The 15,130-nt window shown below is 46.6% G+C and overlaps 1 protein-coding gene across 1 annotated transcript in view; it reads left to right on the top strand.

The window, feature by feature from the left end:
* Mindy4 (MINDY lysine 48 deubiquitinase 4) overlaps window positions 1-15,130 on the top strand; it is a 104,538-nt gene that overhangs the window by 9,152 nt on the left and 80,256 nt on the right. Inside the window, exons 3-5 of the mRNA XM_032906447.1 lie at window positions 2,307-2,542; window positions 4,124-4,370; window positions 9,178-9,584. Coding sequence (XP_032762338.1) covers window positions 2,307-2,542; window positions 4,124-4,370; window positions 9,178-9,584 — 890 coding nt within the window. The remainder of the gene's footprint in view (window positions 1-2,306; window positions 2,543-4,123; window positions 4,371-9,177; window positions 9,585-15,130) is intronic.

Genomic DNA, 15,130 nt, shown 5'->3' with positions numbered 1-15,130 from the left:
GTCACGGCAGAGTGCATTGGACCCATCTTTTAAAGCAAAGTGTGCTCATTAGCATCTGTTGCAGGCACTTTCAAGATGCACTGAGCCCAGAGCTCTTCTGACCCCAGGAACCGCTGCAGTTCAGTGTGAATATCCCAGTGGCTTGGCTTTCCTAACAGTTGTGTGATAGACTGAATACCTACTGTTAGGGTCCAAGAATCACTAAAGGAAGACCCCAGACATTTCGGACAGTATGCAAAGACTTTATTTTGCAGAAATTATCAGCAGGCCAGGGTCAACCATTCATCAAATGGCAGCAACCTGAGGGGCTCATAGGCCCCTTTTATGCACATCTAGGGGAATTTTCCAGAAAGGTTAGGTAACCTAAAATATGATTGGTAAGTGCGAAGCAGTGACATTAGTACAATTTGATTGGCTGCTATGTTGGTTCTATATTTGGTGAGACCTTGTAGAATTTTGGATAGCAGCTCAGTTCTGGCCTTGTCATCTCCTCCAGCCAGCTGTCCCAGGAGCTCACTCAGCTCTCAACTCTCCTCCCTAAGTCAGGGCCATCATTGACTAAAGGGCCATTGCCAGAGGATCCTTTTGAGGAGTCCAGTATGCTTCCCGGAGAGTTGAAAAGTTTTATTCCCAAGGTTTTTGGACCTCTCACTATGTAAGACTGAGGTTTGGGGAAATGGTGTTAGCTTCACCTCAAGCCTGTGTGTTCACTGTGAGCTTTAGTGATACAAGTGAGAAAACTTACAGAGGTATAATGTGGGCAACAGGGCACAGAGCACCTCACTGAGAGAAAAGGCAAGATAGAGAAGTCAATTTATATGTTTTCTTTAACTCACTTCATTGTGATCCTAATTTAGACCAAGATAAAATACATAAGTTTTTTGGTCTTATAAAAGCTGAATAAATAAACACATTATTCCTGATTTTAATGATCTGATAAGGCCGTTGAAGTCAGTGTTGTCCACTGGCCATGGATCTTGGCTGGAGAGGACTAGCAGGGGAAGGACTTGGCTTGTGTTGAGGGCTCCACACCAGGCCTTCATCAGACCCTTGGCTGCTCTGACTTGGCAAACACTGCACTCAAGCCCATGTCTGGACACAGTTTCACAGGCCGGATGTTCCCAGCTCCCAGCTCCCAGCTCCCAGCTCTTGGGGTGGAACTGACACATGGCCAAGATTCTGAAGGCCAACCTGTGGGTCACTGCTTGGACAACTGGGTATCTGTTCAGATTATTTGGGCTGAAGAGTTCAGGAGAAATCAAAGCTCCAATTCTTTCTGTTTTGGGTTTAGTAAGTCTCACCTGGTCATGTGTTTAAAAACAAGAAATCCAAAAACCCAAATACTTACTACAGGCAAGGCTGGAAAACACGATATTATTTATTCTGAAGTTTCCTCGCATACTTATCCTTTCTTTTTTATGCTTGGGGTTTAGTCTGGGTCTGTCCTAGCTGACTCTGTGGTTGATGTTAAAGAAACATCATCTGTTGTGTTATTTCCTTTGTTTTTGCTCTGACAAAATACCTGCAGGAGCAGCCCACAGTGTGAGAGTTTATTTGGGATCATGGTTTTAGGTATTCCAGTCCATCGTGATGGAGAAACTCTGGTGGCTGGAGTTGAGTTTGTTTGCTGCCATGATGCAGATCAGAAACGAAGAGCGTGAGACTGGACCCAGGGGCAGACGTGCTCTTCACAGTTCTGCCCTTTACACTCTGTGTCCACTAGCCAGGCCCACAGACTTCAGAATGGTACCGCAAGCTGGTGACCAAGGGCCCAGAACATGAGCCCGAGAGGGACATCCCGGATTCAAACCATAGCGCCCCTAGTAAAATGTTCAGGCCCCAAATGGATCTTGATCTAGAGAGGCCCCGAAGATGGTGGAAGGAGAGAACTGACCATTTCAAGTTCTCTTTTGATCCCCACACACAGGTGGCTTTCAGCTTCCTCCCTCTCAGTAAATGAGTATAATACAAAACGAAATTAAAACTGGTTTTTAAAGGAAAGGATTTATCTCTTACAGTTGTTTACAGAGGGAAAGAATGCAAAAGGAGGTTGGCTTGGACAACCCTCTTTCTGCCTCATAGTGCACAGAGCGCTGGTTCTTTCAGAGTGGAGACTTTTGTCTTTCTTTCTGAATTCCTACCCAGGGTGGCGCCTGGCACACAGAATAAGTAAGTGTGTATTTGCTGGGAGTGTGTAGCGTGAGTGAGAAGTTGGTAAAGTATGTCAGAGGGTTGGGATGGTCTTTCCACCCTTCCCCGAGGGCTGTGCATTCAATTAATGATATCTTTTTCCTTCCCACTGATAGACAAAAGAAAAGCCTCTGAAAACAAACCTGGAACTCATTACCAGATACTTTCTGGATCATTTTGGAAATACAGACAGCACTGAAAGTCAGGAAGCCCCGATCCCTGCAATCCCTGTTCCAAAGAAAAACAGCAAATTGCCTTTGCGATACCCAGAGGCCACACTGGTGAATATATACGACCTTTCAGATGAAGACACAGGAAGACGGACATCATGGTCAGAGACAGGCAAAGCCAGGTACCGCCTCCTGCCCTTCCTCTGCTCGCTGCCCACCAGCCCGGGCGAGAGTCCCCTTTACAAACAGGCCCTGCTTCTTTCTTGCTTTTTTTTTTTCTTTGAAATTCAGGTCTGGTCATTTCTTTGGTACTCTTAAAGACTTTGTACTCTTACTCAGACTTCAAAGTACACGCCCTTGATGACGACAGCTGAGTCCCTTCGCCATCTGTTTCTGACCTTGTCCTCTAGCCTCCTTCGTTCTCTGGGCCACATGTTTAGCCTATTCTTCAGCCTCTCCTCGTTTTCTTAGTGCACTGTTTCTTCAGAGCCATGCACTGGCATCTGTTCCAGGCTGTGTGGAGTAACTGCAACCGTGCAGGCCCAGTTGAGTGCTGACTCCTGGGTGCTTTGGTCCTGGGCTTCTTATTTTAAGGGCCTTGTGACAACATATTGTTGGACATCATTCTCTTTAGAGACACTTTAGGATTCTGCTAGCTCTTTGGGGTCCCAACCATGGAGGCATAGTAGTATCTGTCAGTCAGTCGAGGAATATTCTCTCTCTCTCTCTCTCTCTCTCTCTCTCTCTCTCTCTGTACCCCCCTCCCTACTTCCCTCCTTTCCCATCTCTCTCTCCCTCTCCTTTTCTGTCTGTCTGTCTGTCTGTCTGTCTTTATCTCTCTCCAGTAACCAAGTTGAGGACTCAGGTTGGCATCAACATGCATCCCCAAGCAGACGTGCGCTTCCTCTCTCCTTTTACTGATCTATAGCAGGAATGCCCTTTTTAACAGCAGACATAGTCTGCTGCAGCTGCACCTGTGTAGGCCTGACATAGTCTGCTGTGGGTCAGGAAACCTTGCCTCACAGGAAACCTTGTTTGTCCTTCCCAGTCATTCGGATGACATAACCCAGAGCATCAGCAGCAATGTCTGTGGCCATGTACTTCTGGAAAGTATGAAGTTCGTGTTTATGGTCAGCTTTAATGAGTTTCTGACAGCCAGTGGTTGGAAGGGGAGATTCAGCTCCATCGTAACACGGCTGATCACCTAGGAGGCTCTACCTAAAAAGAAGACTTCTTGCTCCTTTTTACCATTCCTCTCTTTTCTTTTGTTTCCTTTCCCTGCCTCCCCCCTTGCATGTGCACATGCACACACGAATGCATACACATACTCACACACACACACACACACACAGACACACACACACACACACACACACGCATGCACACGCACACACATACACTGATGCACCTTTACTGAGCACCCGACATGCCGTCTGCCTCAGGTGTGCTCTCCATGTATAGCAAGGCCAAGTCCCGCATGCCCTGCACTGCCCTGCAGGTGCCTCCTGTATCATCCGAGTATGCAAGACTCAAGGCGCTCTTTAGCCTTCAGCATTAGGACTGGGGATCTCTGTGGTCTGTCCTCTGACTTTGCTTGAACTCAGCTGCATTTGTCCTGATACCAAGGAAGTGCTTCTGTTCCTTACCTCTCCTGACTTGGCTCATTTCCAATTATGTATTTATGAATGGAAGTTAGCTTTGGGCTTTACTGTTGTCTTTTATTTGGAGGCTCTGTTTAAAGTGGAAATATTATGTTTTTGTAGGCATGACAATCTGGATGGGGACATATTTGGTAATTTCATGTCTTCAAAAAAAAACCCATACAAAAGTAAGCCTGCGCACATGGTCCTGGGTGACAGCCTCCCTTTGGTTCCTGCGTGGGAGAAGGTGGACCAGCTTCACTCACCAGAGCCTGGCATAGATATGAAGAGGACAGTGGAGAGGACCAGGCCGAAGTCTGGCCTGATTGTCCGAGGCATGATGGCCGGGCCCGTCGCCAGCTCCTCGCAGGTGGGACTGCCCCTTTCTGTTTTCTGTAGACTGGGCAGTGAGAGGTGGGCACTGGGCACTGCTGGCTGAGAACGGGGTGCATGTGGGGACAGGAAGGATGCCAACATGTTTTCTCCTTGGCTCTACTTTTAGTGACCTGTGGATCCTGAGCTTTGTTACCTCTTCACTCTCAGTTTATCTACCTGAGTTAGTGAAGTGGACGCTTTGATTTCCTCCCCCCCTTGTTTGGAGTGAAAGCACACGCACTTGGCTCTGTCTTGTAGTTCTAGGGAAGGGGATCTCTCCTAGTCTAGAGAATATTATTCTTTACCACAGTGGTTAAAGGGGAGTAGAAACCCTGGTCTTTAAAGCTATCATTTATTGTTTCTTTTTTTCTTTCAAAAAAATTGTAAAATTTTCACTCATTGCTTGGCGGTCTCCTTTAAGGAGGGATCATGGTTTGGTCTCCTTAGGTAGGAGGGTACAGCAAACGAGAGGACAGTGTGAAAGAAGTTTGCAAAACAATAAATGGGGAATATCAGAAGCATGAGTGTACTGGACAGATCCACCCTGGTTGTTGTGGAATACCACCTTCCTCTCATTTAGCTGAGTTTCTGTGTCTGCATGAGTGTTTTGATGCTGGCACTAATCTTTTCACTCTTGTGGTGTTAGGACAAAGAGGGAGGTCCTCTCCCTGCCAAGCCACACTTTGGTGCCATGTCCCACCCTAGGCACCTTGTTGTCAAAGAAGGAAATTCATAAACTGTACCCTGTCCAGAAGAAAGTGGCTAGCGGTCAGAGAAGTTGAGAGGAAACATAGTCTCTCAAATGTAGAAGAAGGAATAGCCAAGTCCCAGGGTGGCAAATATGTGACTTCAGATTTTGGTGCCATCCTATAATGCCTTGCTGTGGCTGACATCAGCGTTAGTGTTCTTTCCTCCTGACAGATCCCTCTGGGTACCTTGAATGGTTACAGCCAGGAGAGTGGTATGGTGCCATATCAGAAGAACTCTATTAGTTTTGTTTTTTTTAACAAATAATTGGTAAGATTAGTAACTGCTTTGTACATGGTTTTTGTAAATCTCTTTAATATCTGGCTGATTCAAAATGATATAGATAGCTTTTTTTTGCTTCTGAATGTAGTCTGTTGTAGTACACAGTTTTTATTAAAGTGTGTGGACAAAATCTGACCTTAGACAGAATTTAGGAAGGAAGAATTTAAAGATCTTCTAAGTGAGTGTCACCATGTATGGTATATGTGGCACTGGGACTCAAAACCCAGGGATTTACTAGTTTGGGTTATCAAAGAAAGCCACGCTCCCACCCCTTAACGTGGAACCTTAAACTACATACGTGTGTTGCCTGCACTTTATAAGTTTCCAAATGTCTGCCATGTATGTTGAATCTTTTATTCCTGTATGATTAAGCAGTGTGATGCATCAAGTCCTTTGGAATACATCAGTTACTGAATTATATAGATGTTCTAAATGGAGACACACACACACACACACACACACACACACACACACACACACACACAGCCATACTTGTTGACATAACCACCAAAGATTGCAGGAAAAATTTAAAATCCCCCCAAACAGTCAAGCTTTTGGTGACTGATGTAGGATTCCCAAAAGTTGTGATGTTTACCCCACAGCTTGCGCTTCAACACTGAAAACAGTGCACCATTTGTTTCCCTTGCTGTGACAGGCTCAGTTTATTTTCAAGAAATGCCTGCCAAATTCCAGTCTGAATCACTATTGTCTGTCTGCCCCAGGTCCCCTGAAGAAAACAGCAAGTTCCCTGCACTCACAGTTAGACGGTTGTACACACCGCAGCCACTGCTCTTCCTACGCAGCAGAGCAGGCGTGTGCACCTCCGTTTGGTTGCTTGGAATTCTGAGGTGATAGGTGTGACCGTCTAGACGACGCGGTTAATAACGCTTCATAATAAAGCTTCAGCGGCACTGTTTAAGTCGGCATCATGTCTGTTCACTCTTACTGCAAGTGTAAGGCAGCGAGGAACACCCAGAACGAGCGTAGATTCATGCACATGGCCAGCCATGTTCCTGCCGTTGCTGTGGACCCTAAATCACACCGAGAAAGGCAAATTGGCCATGTTTTTACTGTCTCAGTCAGTTGCCTGTCACCCTAACAAGGTAACCGAGGGTGGATAAGTGAACAGAGGTTTATTTAGGTCATAGTTGCGGGTCTGAGAGTCTCCCGGCTCCTGTCTGCTCAGACTCTCATGAAATCCTTTCGTTCTACCTCATAGTTCGGCAGGGCTGGTGCTGTTATTGTGGGAGTTCCTGTGAGAGGGCAGGCTGTGTGTAAGGAACAGGGAGTCAGGGGAGCTGGCAGGTTCCTTCACAACAAACCATCTGTGGGAGTTGATCCAGTCCCATGAGATCAGCATTGATCCCCTCAAAGATCACCTCTGATTCCAGTTCTCTTCTGGGGTCTACCATGTCACCTTAATGCCACCAAGCTCACACCATGTGGGCCCTGGAGGACACACTCGAGTCATACCTAGCTACTATGTTTGTTTTGAATTCCCTAAGTGGTCTGGGGACTTCTAGAGATGAGGGGACCCCACTTTGAGAACCACTAGTTTAGTGGGTGCCAGGGTCCTGTCTCCCACCAAGATGGCTCAGTTCTTCAGTGTGTACGGGCGAGACTTCTGGTGAGAGGGAGGTGACTTTCCCTTAAGGGCGTTGCTGAAGACTTCTTTGGAATTGTTTGGGGAAATGAGCTTTCTTGCTTTTGTGATATCTGAGTTCCGTAAAGTGCATCAAATAGTGATTACTGTAGAATTTCCTGTTTCCTGGAGGGAGTTTGGCATTTTGGTAACACTTGCTGGGTATCCCTCAATTTTTACTAGTAAGTCATGGGTGAGGTAAATGTGTCTCTTCGGGAAAGGTGACCACTGCCGTCCTCCCTGTTTGCAGGCATGCCCTGCGCAGTCATTTCCACGAGGCCAGAACACAACAAATTAGCTTTCCCTATTCCAGCCCAGGCTACTGCCTGCCCCTGAGTGGGTTTTGGAATGCTTAGATATCCTGAGGGAAAACTTGAAGGTGGGTTTTGTCTCTTGGCAGCCCTCCCATGCCCACTGCCCTTTGGGTAGTAGCAGGAAGCCCCATTTCTTCAGCACATAGGAGGGGGATAGTCCACCTGACTTTATTGGTTCCTTCTTTTTCAATAGGCAAATCTTGATCATTAAGGAGATACAGGCAGCTGAGTTAGGGTTTCCATAACCACCACAGTTGAATAAAGAATGACTTTGGCCATTCCTGATCGACTACCAGGAGTGAGAGTGGCCTACTAACTGTCATGGTTCTGTGACATGCGTGCTCTGTATTTGGGCTCTATCTTCTCTATCCATGGTAATGAGAAGGATGGGCTGCAGGCCCCTCCTCTCTCATCCCAAATGTGGACCAAATGTGTTTTGGATTTAGAATATTTATATTTCAGAAGGTTATCATAGTGCATATGTCACATAGCACGTAAGTTCATGAGCAAAACCAAGCATCTTTAGAGCTAAACATGAGGATATCAATCCTTTGAAAACTTGATAGCCACATCCCTAACAGATGAGAACAGCTCACCACAGGATTGCTTTCAAAATGGCAGGTAAGGGGCTGTGGACAGCTTGTATTACTGGTGAGGATGTGACGGATAGAGAAGTAAAACCGCTTCCACAGATGACTCAGCTGTAGGTGAGGAGACAATAAGGAGAGACTCATGATGCGTTTGCTGCCACCTGAAGTGCTCTGGGGAAGGAGAGTGAGAGAAAACCGCAAGGGTGCTCAGGAATCTGTTCAGGAAGGTGCATCGCAGTGCCAGCTTTGGGGGGCACCTTCCGGAGTACATTAAGGGAAGGAGTCAGTCCCCTCAGGACTCAGAGAGCTATACAGAAGAGGAGGCAGGAAGAGTGGAAAACCTGGAGGGGATGGAGGACACCAAGGAAGCAAGGCCTTGTAAACACACCCATATGGTGCACACAGGAACTTAAGGACACTGAGGCAGCGTGCACAGGGCCTGCACAGGTCTGCCCCAGATGGCTTTCTAAAGCCAAAAGGAGAAGAGGGCACAGTTCCCATCTCCTAACTGTTACTCTGGTGAAAAGTATTTTCCTCCAAGGCAGTCTCACTGGGGAAACAAACCACTCTCAAGGGTAGGCTGCATGCCCTGCAGTAGATGGTCAACAGAACAAACTCAAGGGCATCCTTAGGAGGTCTTTATTTCATATTTAGTGCCTTTTCTCTTCTCTTCCCCTTCCTTCCTTCCTTCCTTCCTTCCTTCCTTCCTTCCTTCCTTCCTTTCCTTCCTTCCTTCCTTCTCTCTCTCTCTCTCTCTCTCTCTCTCTCTCTTCTCTCTCTCTCTCTCCTTCCTTCCTTTTTCACTTTGTAGGTCCCTTCCACGCATATTATTCTGTTTCCTGGGATCCCTATGTGTACGACACCGTGTGTCTCTATCTCTATGCACTTGCTATGCTTTTTCTTTGGCTCTTGTTTGGTTGTTTTTGTCCATTCCAGTTTGTTTTATTTTATCTCATTATTATTCCTTAGATGCCTGTTTATTTCCAAGGAGAGACAGAAAGGGTGTGAATCTGGGTGGGAGGGAAGATAGGAGAGCTGGAGAAGTAGGGGGAGAGGAAACTAATCAGAATATATTGTATGAAAAAAAGTCATTTCAATAAAAGAAAGAAAAAGAAGGTTGGGGTGGAGATAGACCTTCCTGGGGAGGACGAATCCAGGGATTAGAGGAAGTACTTTTTCCAACTCTTCTAGTTAAGGATGCTCTCTGTCTCTTTCCTACTGCTTCAGGACTCTTTCCGCAAACGCTCTCTGCGACGGTCCTCGACTTTGAGCAGGAAGCTCCAATCTCCAGAGGAGAGCCAGCAGCAGCCCGAGCCATTTGTTCACACCCCAGCCTGTCCAGGACCACAGGAGGTCTCTGCTTCCAGCAGTGACTCCTTCTCCAGGAGTCCCCTGGGTCAGCTGAATGAACTGTCTATAGAGAAGCCAAATGCTACTCCTAGCAGCCAAGGGCCATGCCAGAGGGACAGGCCCAGGCTAAGAAGTATTTCAGAGGACAGCCCACTGGGGTACAGCCACACAGAAATCATCACGACACCTTTGAGGCTGGACTTGCCTGACGGGAATTCCAGGATGCCCCAGGAACGGCTAGAAAGAGCATTCAAGCGGCAAGGCGGTCAGCCCCCGTCTCTCAGGTGAGCATGGAGAGCCAAGGTGGGGTTTTCCAAGCCAAGCACCACTTGGCACACATGGTTCAGCCTCTTGTGGCATTCATGGGGCTCTCTTGGTCTCTTGTGCTGTCACTGCAAGCCGGTGAGGCAGGCAGGACCAGAGGATTATAATCAACCAGGAAAAAAATGGAGCCAGAGGTCACACCTTCCAAAGTTCAGAGGGAAGCCTTCTCTACCCCTTCTGTTCTTCTCTGGGCGTAAAAGGCTTTAGTTGATGTTCGTAAGCACAACTGGAGTGGTACACTTGGCTGATGTGAATTTGGGGAGTTCCCTGCATTCGTGAATCACCCCCAAAGATTTTGTGGGCGCTCCATTTATTTTTGACCCCTCTTTTTACTTCCATTCTTTCATAATAGGCCACTGGGGATTGCTGCAGTAATCAATTTTTGACTGCTCATCCAGTCCTACCCTGGGAACGAGCCTCTTGGCTATGATAGCACAGGATTTAATTTATTAACATCTCATTTAGGACTTTAGTGCATAGATTCATGGAGGAGATTGGCTGGTGGGTTTTCCTGTTGCCACTCCCTGGTTGGATGCTGGCCCCTTTCTCCTCTCCTAAAAAGTGAGTGTAAGATTGATGCTATTCTCCTTCAATACATGGTAGAGTTTAGCGGGAAGGACTACTAAAGAGTTTTAAGTTATATCTTCAGTCAAAATGCTTTTTTTTATTTTTTTTTTTTATTTTTTTTTTTTTGGTTCTTTTTTTCGGAGCTGGGGACCGAACCCAGGGCCTTGTGCTTCCTAGGCAAGCGCTCTACCACTGAGCTAAATCCCCAACCCCCAAAATGCTTTTAATTAGAAGTTTCTATTCTTTGTCAGTTGGGCCAAGTTATATTTTTCAAGGACTTTGACAGTTTTCTCTGTATTTAGATTATTAGTATAAATTACATAGTTAAAAAATGCTTTCTTCACTTTCAAGGTTGTAAGATCCACAGTGATGTCTCTGCTTCATTCCTGAAATTATTAATTAGTTGTAATCAAAGTGTTAGTAATTTGTTCTTACCGTCTAGTGCACGTGAGTGTCTGTGCATTCACGCCCATTTGTCTTATTTATTTAGTCTTATATTTTTTCTAGGAATCCCTTTTGGCTTTATGTGTGTCTTTTCAGTACTTTGGGCCCTTTTTAATTATTTCATTTATCGTACTTCCTTTTGGTTTGATGTGGGACTGCTTTCTAGTTTATTTTTGTGGCTCTTTGACGCTGCTTCTCAGCTGTCTTCGTCTGTGACTCTGTGGTTTGGTGGCATCTCCCACGACCTTAGGCTTTCTTCCTGTTGGCGTCACAGTCAGTCACAGTTTGCAGGTTGCTTTGTGCTCTTTCGAGGGTGCCGCATTGACTTCCTCCCGGCTCCTTTAGGGTATTTTTCTCTTTGGCTTCCAACACTGGGGCTTGCCACACCCCAGGGTAGTTTTCATTCTTTTGGGGATACATCACCTTTTCTGAAAAAGAGGATTTATACTTTTCATCAGTTTTGGAAAAATATCATCTGTTAACCTTTTGAGTACTGTTTTTGTTTCACTCCTTTTCTTCCTTTTCTTTTTTTCTTTTTCCTTGTTTCCCTTTTTGGCCCGGGACTCTGCTTACCCAGATGGACTGTTCCCTGCGTTGTGTAGTATGGCTTTTAAATATCTTTATGTATTTTCTCTGTCATTCTCGATGTGTATTTCCACATGGATATTTTTTCTTTTTCTTTTGCAATGAGATCTCACAGTTTCAAATGCCTGGGCTACCGGTGCTGGGACTGTAGGAGGAGCGCACCACTGCCTCCTGGGTATTTTCTCTCTATCTGTCTTTAGTTCATGTTCTTTTCTCTTTTGTCACATCTAATATGCTATGTTAACTTACTTAGTCACTTCTTAATTTCCATTATTTTTATATTTTATAATTTTTATTCACTAACACAACAGATTCTCCTCCTTATTTTCAGGGATGAGATTCCTCATGGTTTTGAAGTCACCACCCCATGACTCCAGTGGGTGAATCACCCCTGGGTCTGCTGCTACTGTCTAGTTTTCCATTGAATTTTAGTCCTTTTTAGGTCCTCTTTCCGCTCATTTTTGGATATTTTGACCAGACCTTAGTCATCGTGTGCGGATATACTGGGTCTGGCTGAGAGAGAGCCACCATGCAGGCCTGCAGGTCAGAGAGACGCCTTGGGAGTCCCCGTCTCCTTCTACCTTGATTCTGTGTACTCAGTCTTGTTTGGCATGTGCTTTACATTTCAAAATTCTTACTCAATTCCTTCTTGATTTTATGTGTCAGTAATATTTGGTGCTGTTCCTGTACACGCAGCCTTCACTTTCCTCTTTATGTATTTACTTGCTTCTTCTTGGGGTGGAAAGAGCCTCTTTTCACTTCTGTCTTTGTAAAGGGAGGAGGTTTCCTCTGGGCCATCCTGTCTGTGGTTTCCTTATACCCTGGCTTGTGGCATCACCTTTGCTCCTCACTGAGGTCTTGTTCCGGCAGGGTAGAACCTCTTGTCGATTTTTTCCCTCCTTCCCACTGCCTCCCTCCCCTGTCCCTCTGTCCTTTGTCCCCTACCCCTGTCACTCCCTCTTACCCATCCTTCTGTAGCCTTCCTTCTATCCTGAAGCTGCACTTATGCCTCCTGTGGCCTTGTGCTTCTAGCTCTGTGTCTTACTGGGGTCAGTCTTTCTCTTCCAGGGCTGGTCAGGTCTTCATTCTTTCCACAGGATTTGTTTCTGTGGTACAACATGTCCACCCACTCCTGTGGAGGGGGCAGTTCCTGTTTCCCATCATCTCACATGGTCCCTCCCTTGTTAGTCCCATGAATTTCTTAGGCTGGCTCCTGGGTCATGCCTTTCCTCTTTACCAGCATTTATGATTACCAGAGAGTCTTGGTTATTGTCCATTGTCTGTCTTCTCCACTGAAGATTATTTTCAGAAAGGCAGGGACCTTTTTGTTCCCTGTGTTACCGACAGCACCCTGTCTGCAGAGAATGGTCACTTAACGGTACCATACTAGCAACTGACTTCAACGGCAGTGCGGAAGTCCGTCCTCTCATGTGGGTCCGCATGGTGTAAAGCACTGTTCTAAGTATTCTGGATAATCATCAAAATATCTGAGGGGATAACCCGTGTCACAGATGAGGACGCATACTCAGAGGCATTCATTTGCCCAAACTTATGCATCCAGTGAGAGCGCAGAGCACATGAATGACTATGTCACATCTGTCCCTGAGTCCAGATCCATCACAGCCTTTGGGTGATGGCTCCCTAGCCTCTAGCACACTGCTGACTGCCAGAGTCTTCTTCATCCTGAGCTGGTCAGCTTACCTCTAGTTCAGTCCACAGTCATTGCCTTGGGTTTCCCTGTATTGCCAAAGCAGCATTGTTCTAGAGAAGGGAAATATCAAAACCAGTCCGTGTGCTCACTCTCGTGCTGTGGTGGTCTGGAAGAGTGGCTCTGGTGGGTAGAGTGGGAGGCCTGGTGTCTTCAGTTCTGTTCACTTTCCCCCTGGGCTCTGGTGGTCTGGCTGTAAAGTCATCTTGCTGACACATATTACTGGCTGGAGTCTGATTCCCGTTATTGTGCCCCTTGTGGGAATTAGCAGGTATCTGCTGCTTGCAGGGCACTTAGGAGGTGTGGCTCTGGAATCTGATGATGTGGGTTGGCAAACCAGCTGCATCTTTCTGTAACCTCTGCCCTCACAATCACTTACTAAGTCTTGGGAGATGGCATGAACTTCATCTTCTAGGAAGAGGAGGTGGGTTAGAATGTTTGCCCAGCTCCCTGTCTTTCAGTATTTGGCAGGGTGTAACCAGGGGTGTTATGTATTTAATAATGTGGATGTCCATCAGTCAGTCAACATACATCTGTGTGTGTTCTTCCCCGTCTTCCTCCTCCTCTTCCCCCTCACTGTCCTTGTCCCTCTTCTTTCTGGGCACCATATAAATGCATTATGTTTTCTCATTTTTTCTCCATAATGATCCTTTGAGGTAGGTATTACTTTTTTTTTTTTCTTTTTTTTTTTTTTTTTCGGAGCTGGGGACCGAACCCAGGGCCTTGCACTTCGCTAGGCAAGCGCTCTACCGCTGAGCTAAATCCCCAACCCCGGCATGTATTATTTTTTGATATTGTTTTTAATGTGGAAAGTTTCCATTGATAATATCTCCCCCACCCTACAAACAACTAGTAGAACAAAAGGCATTGGGCAGACCAGAGCTAGGTACAGCACCTGTGTGACTGTTAAGGCCAAAGGCAGGAAGTCGGAACTCTTGAGTGCTGGTGGTCCCGAGGAGACAGCCTTCTTTAGCTCACTGTAGGCTGGGGCAAGTTTCCTTGTGTGGTCGCTGGGTGTAGAGGCCACCCCTGGAAGAACTGCTCACTCTCAGAAGGAAGAAGGTTGAGCTTAGGATGTCCCTTTATTCATACAAAGTTTAGCCATTAAACAAGTCCTACTTCCTCCTCCTCCTCAGGAGGCATGGAGGAGAGGAGAAGGCCCAGGAGGAGGGGAACACTGAGCTTTCTCCATGGTATGGACCTTTCTAGATGCACACTGGCCCTCGGTTAGGAGGAGGGAGGGATGGTCTGGCAGTGTAGGCACACGTGGGGCTGCATCCATTTCTCATTGCAAGCTTAAGAATCTTGGGTGGAAAACCGAACAGCGTTTCACCACACAGAGGTCAGATATCTGAGCTGAGTCACACTAATGCCGACTGTGGGCCGGACTGCTTGCTTCTCTCATGGATTCCAGGGGCTGCTGGCAGTTCTTAGCTGCTGCTCTCTTCTGCCATCTTCAAAGCAGGCCACATTTGCTGAGTCCCTGTCAGGCTGCCACCTCTATGCTTTCTCCTCCTTTGCTCTTCCACAGCCAAGACTCTGTGATGATATGGGCCTCCTGGGGAACCAGGCTGCTCTCCTCACTTGAGGTCATGTGGCCAGCCACCACCCACAGCCTTAGTTTGCCGTCGCAATCTAACGTAAGTGCAGCAGGCCTGGGGTTAGTACAGGAGCAGATGTAGAGGAAGGGGTCATAACCAGCAGCATCTTCTTGCAGTACCTCAGAATTCTGTTTGGTCTCACTACGGTTTTTCATGACTGTCTTCTGTCCTCAGTCTGTCTGTCTATACCACCCAGGAGTTGGTGTTTTCACTTTTTCAAGGCATTTTCCAGTGTTGACCCTTTCCTTTAAGAAAAACAAAACCAAACCAAACCTGGGCTTTGTATGAGCAGGGTCACAGGAAACCCCATAGCTACAGCCATTGATCCCCGGGGTCCACGGCAGGTTCCTGAGTTCAGGGAAGGTGTTAATGTCACCAACACGAGTGGATTTCACGTGGATATGTTCTCTGATACAATGTGGAAGTATTAAGGGCTCCACAGAAGAGGAATTAATTTAATAGACCACCGCACCCCAGGTTTTAAATTGGGTAAAGCAGAGTATACTAGAGGCTCCTTTGGAACCCGTTTATCTTCTTGTCTTCACTGTCTGTAAGGGTCAGAGGTCCTTAGCCACTAAGACCTTTATGTGGGGATGGGAAA

The sequence above is a fragment of the Rattus rattus genome, chromosome 6, assembly GCF_011064425.1.
Source record: "Rattus rattus isolate New Zealand chromosome 6, Rrattus_CSIRO_v1, whole genome shotgun sequence".
Taxonomy (NCBI): domain Eukaryota; kingdom Metazoa; phylum Chordata; class Mammalia; order Rodentia; family Muridae; genus Rattus; species Rattus rattus.
Note: the sequence above shows the minus strand (reverse complement) of the source record. Positions and strands in the feature narration are given on the sequence as shown.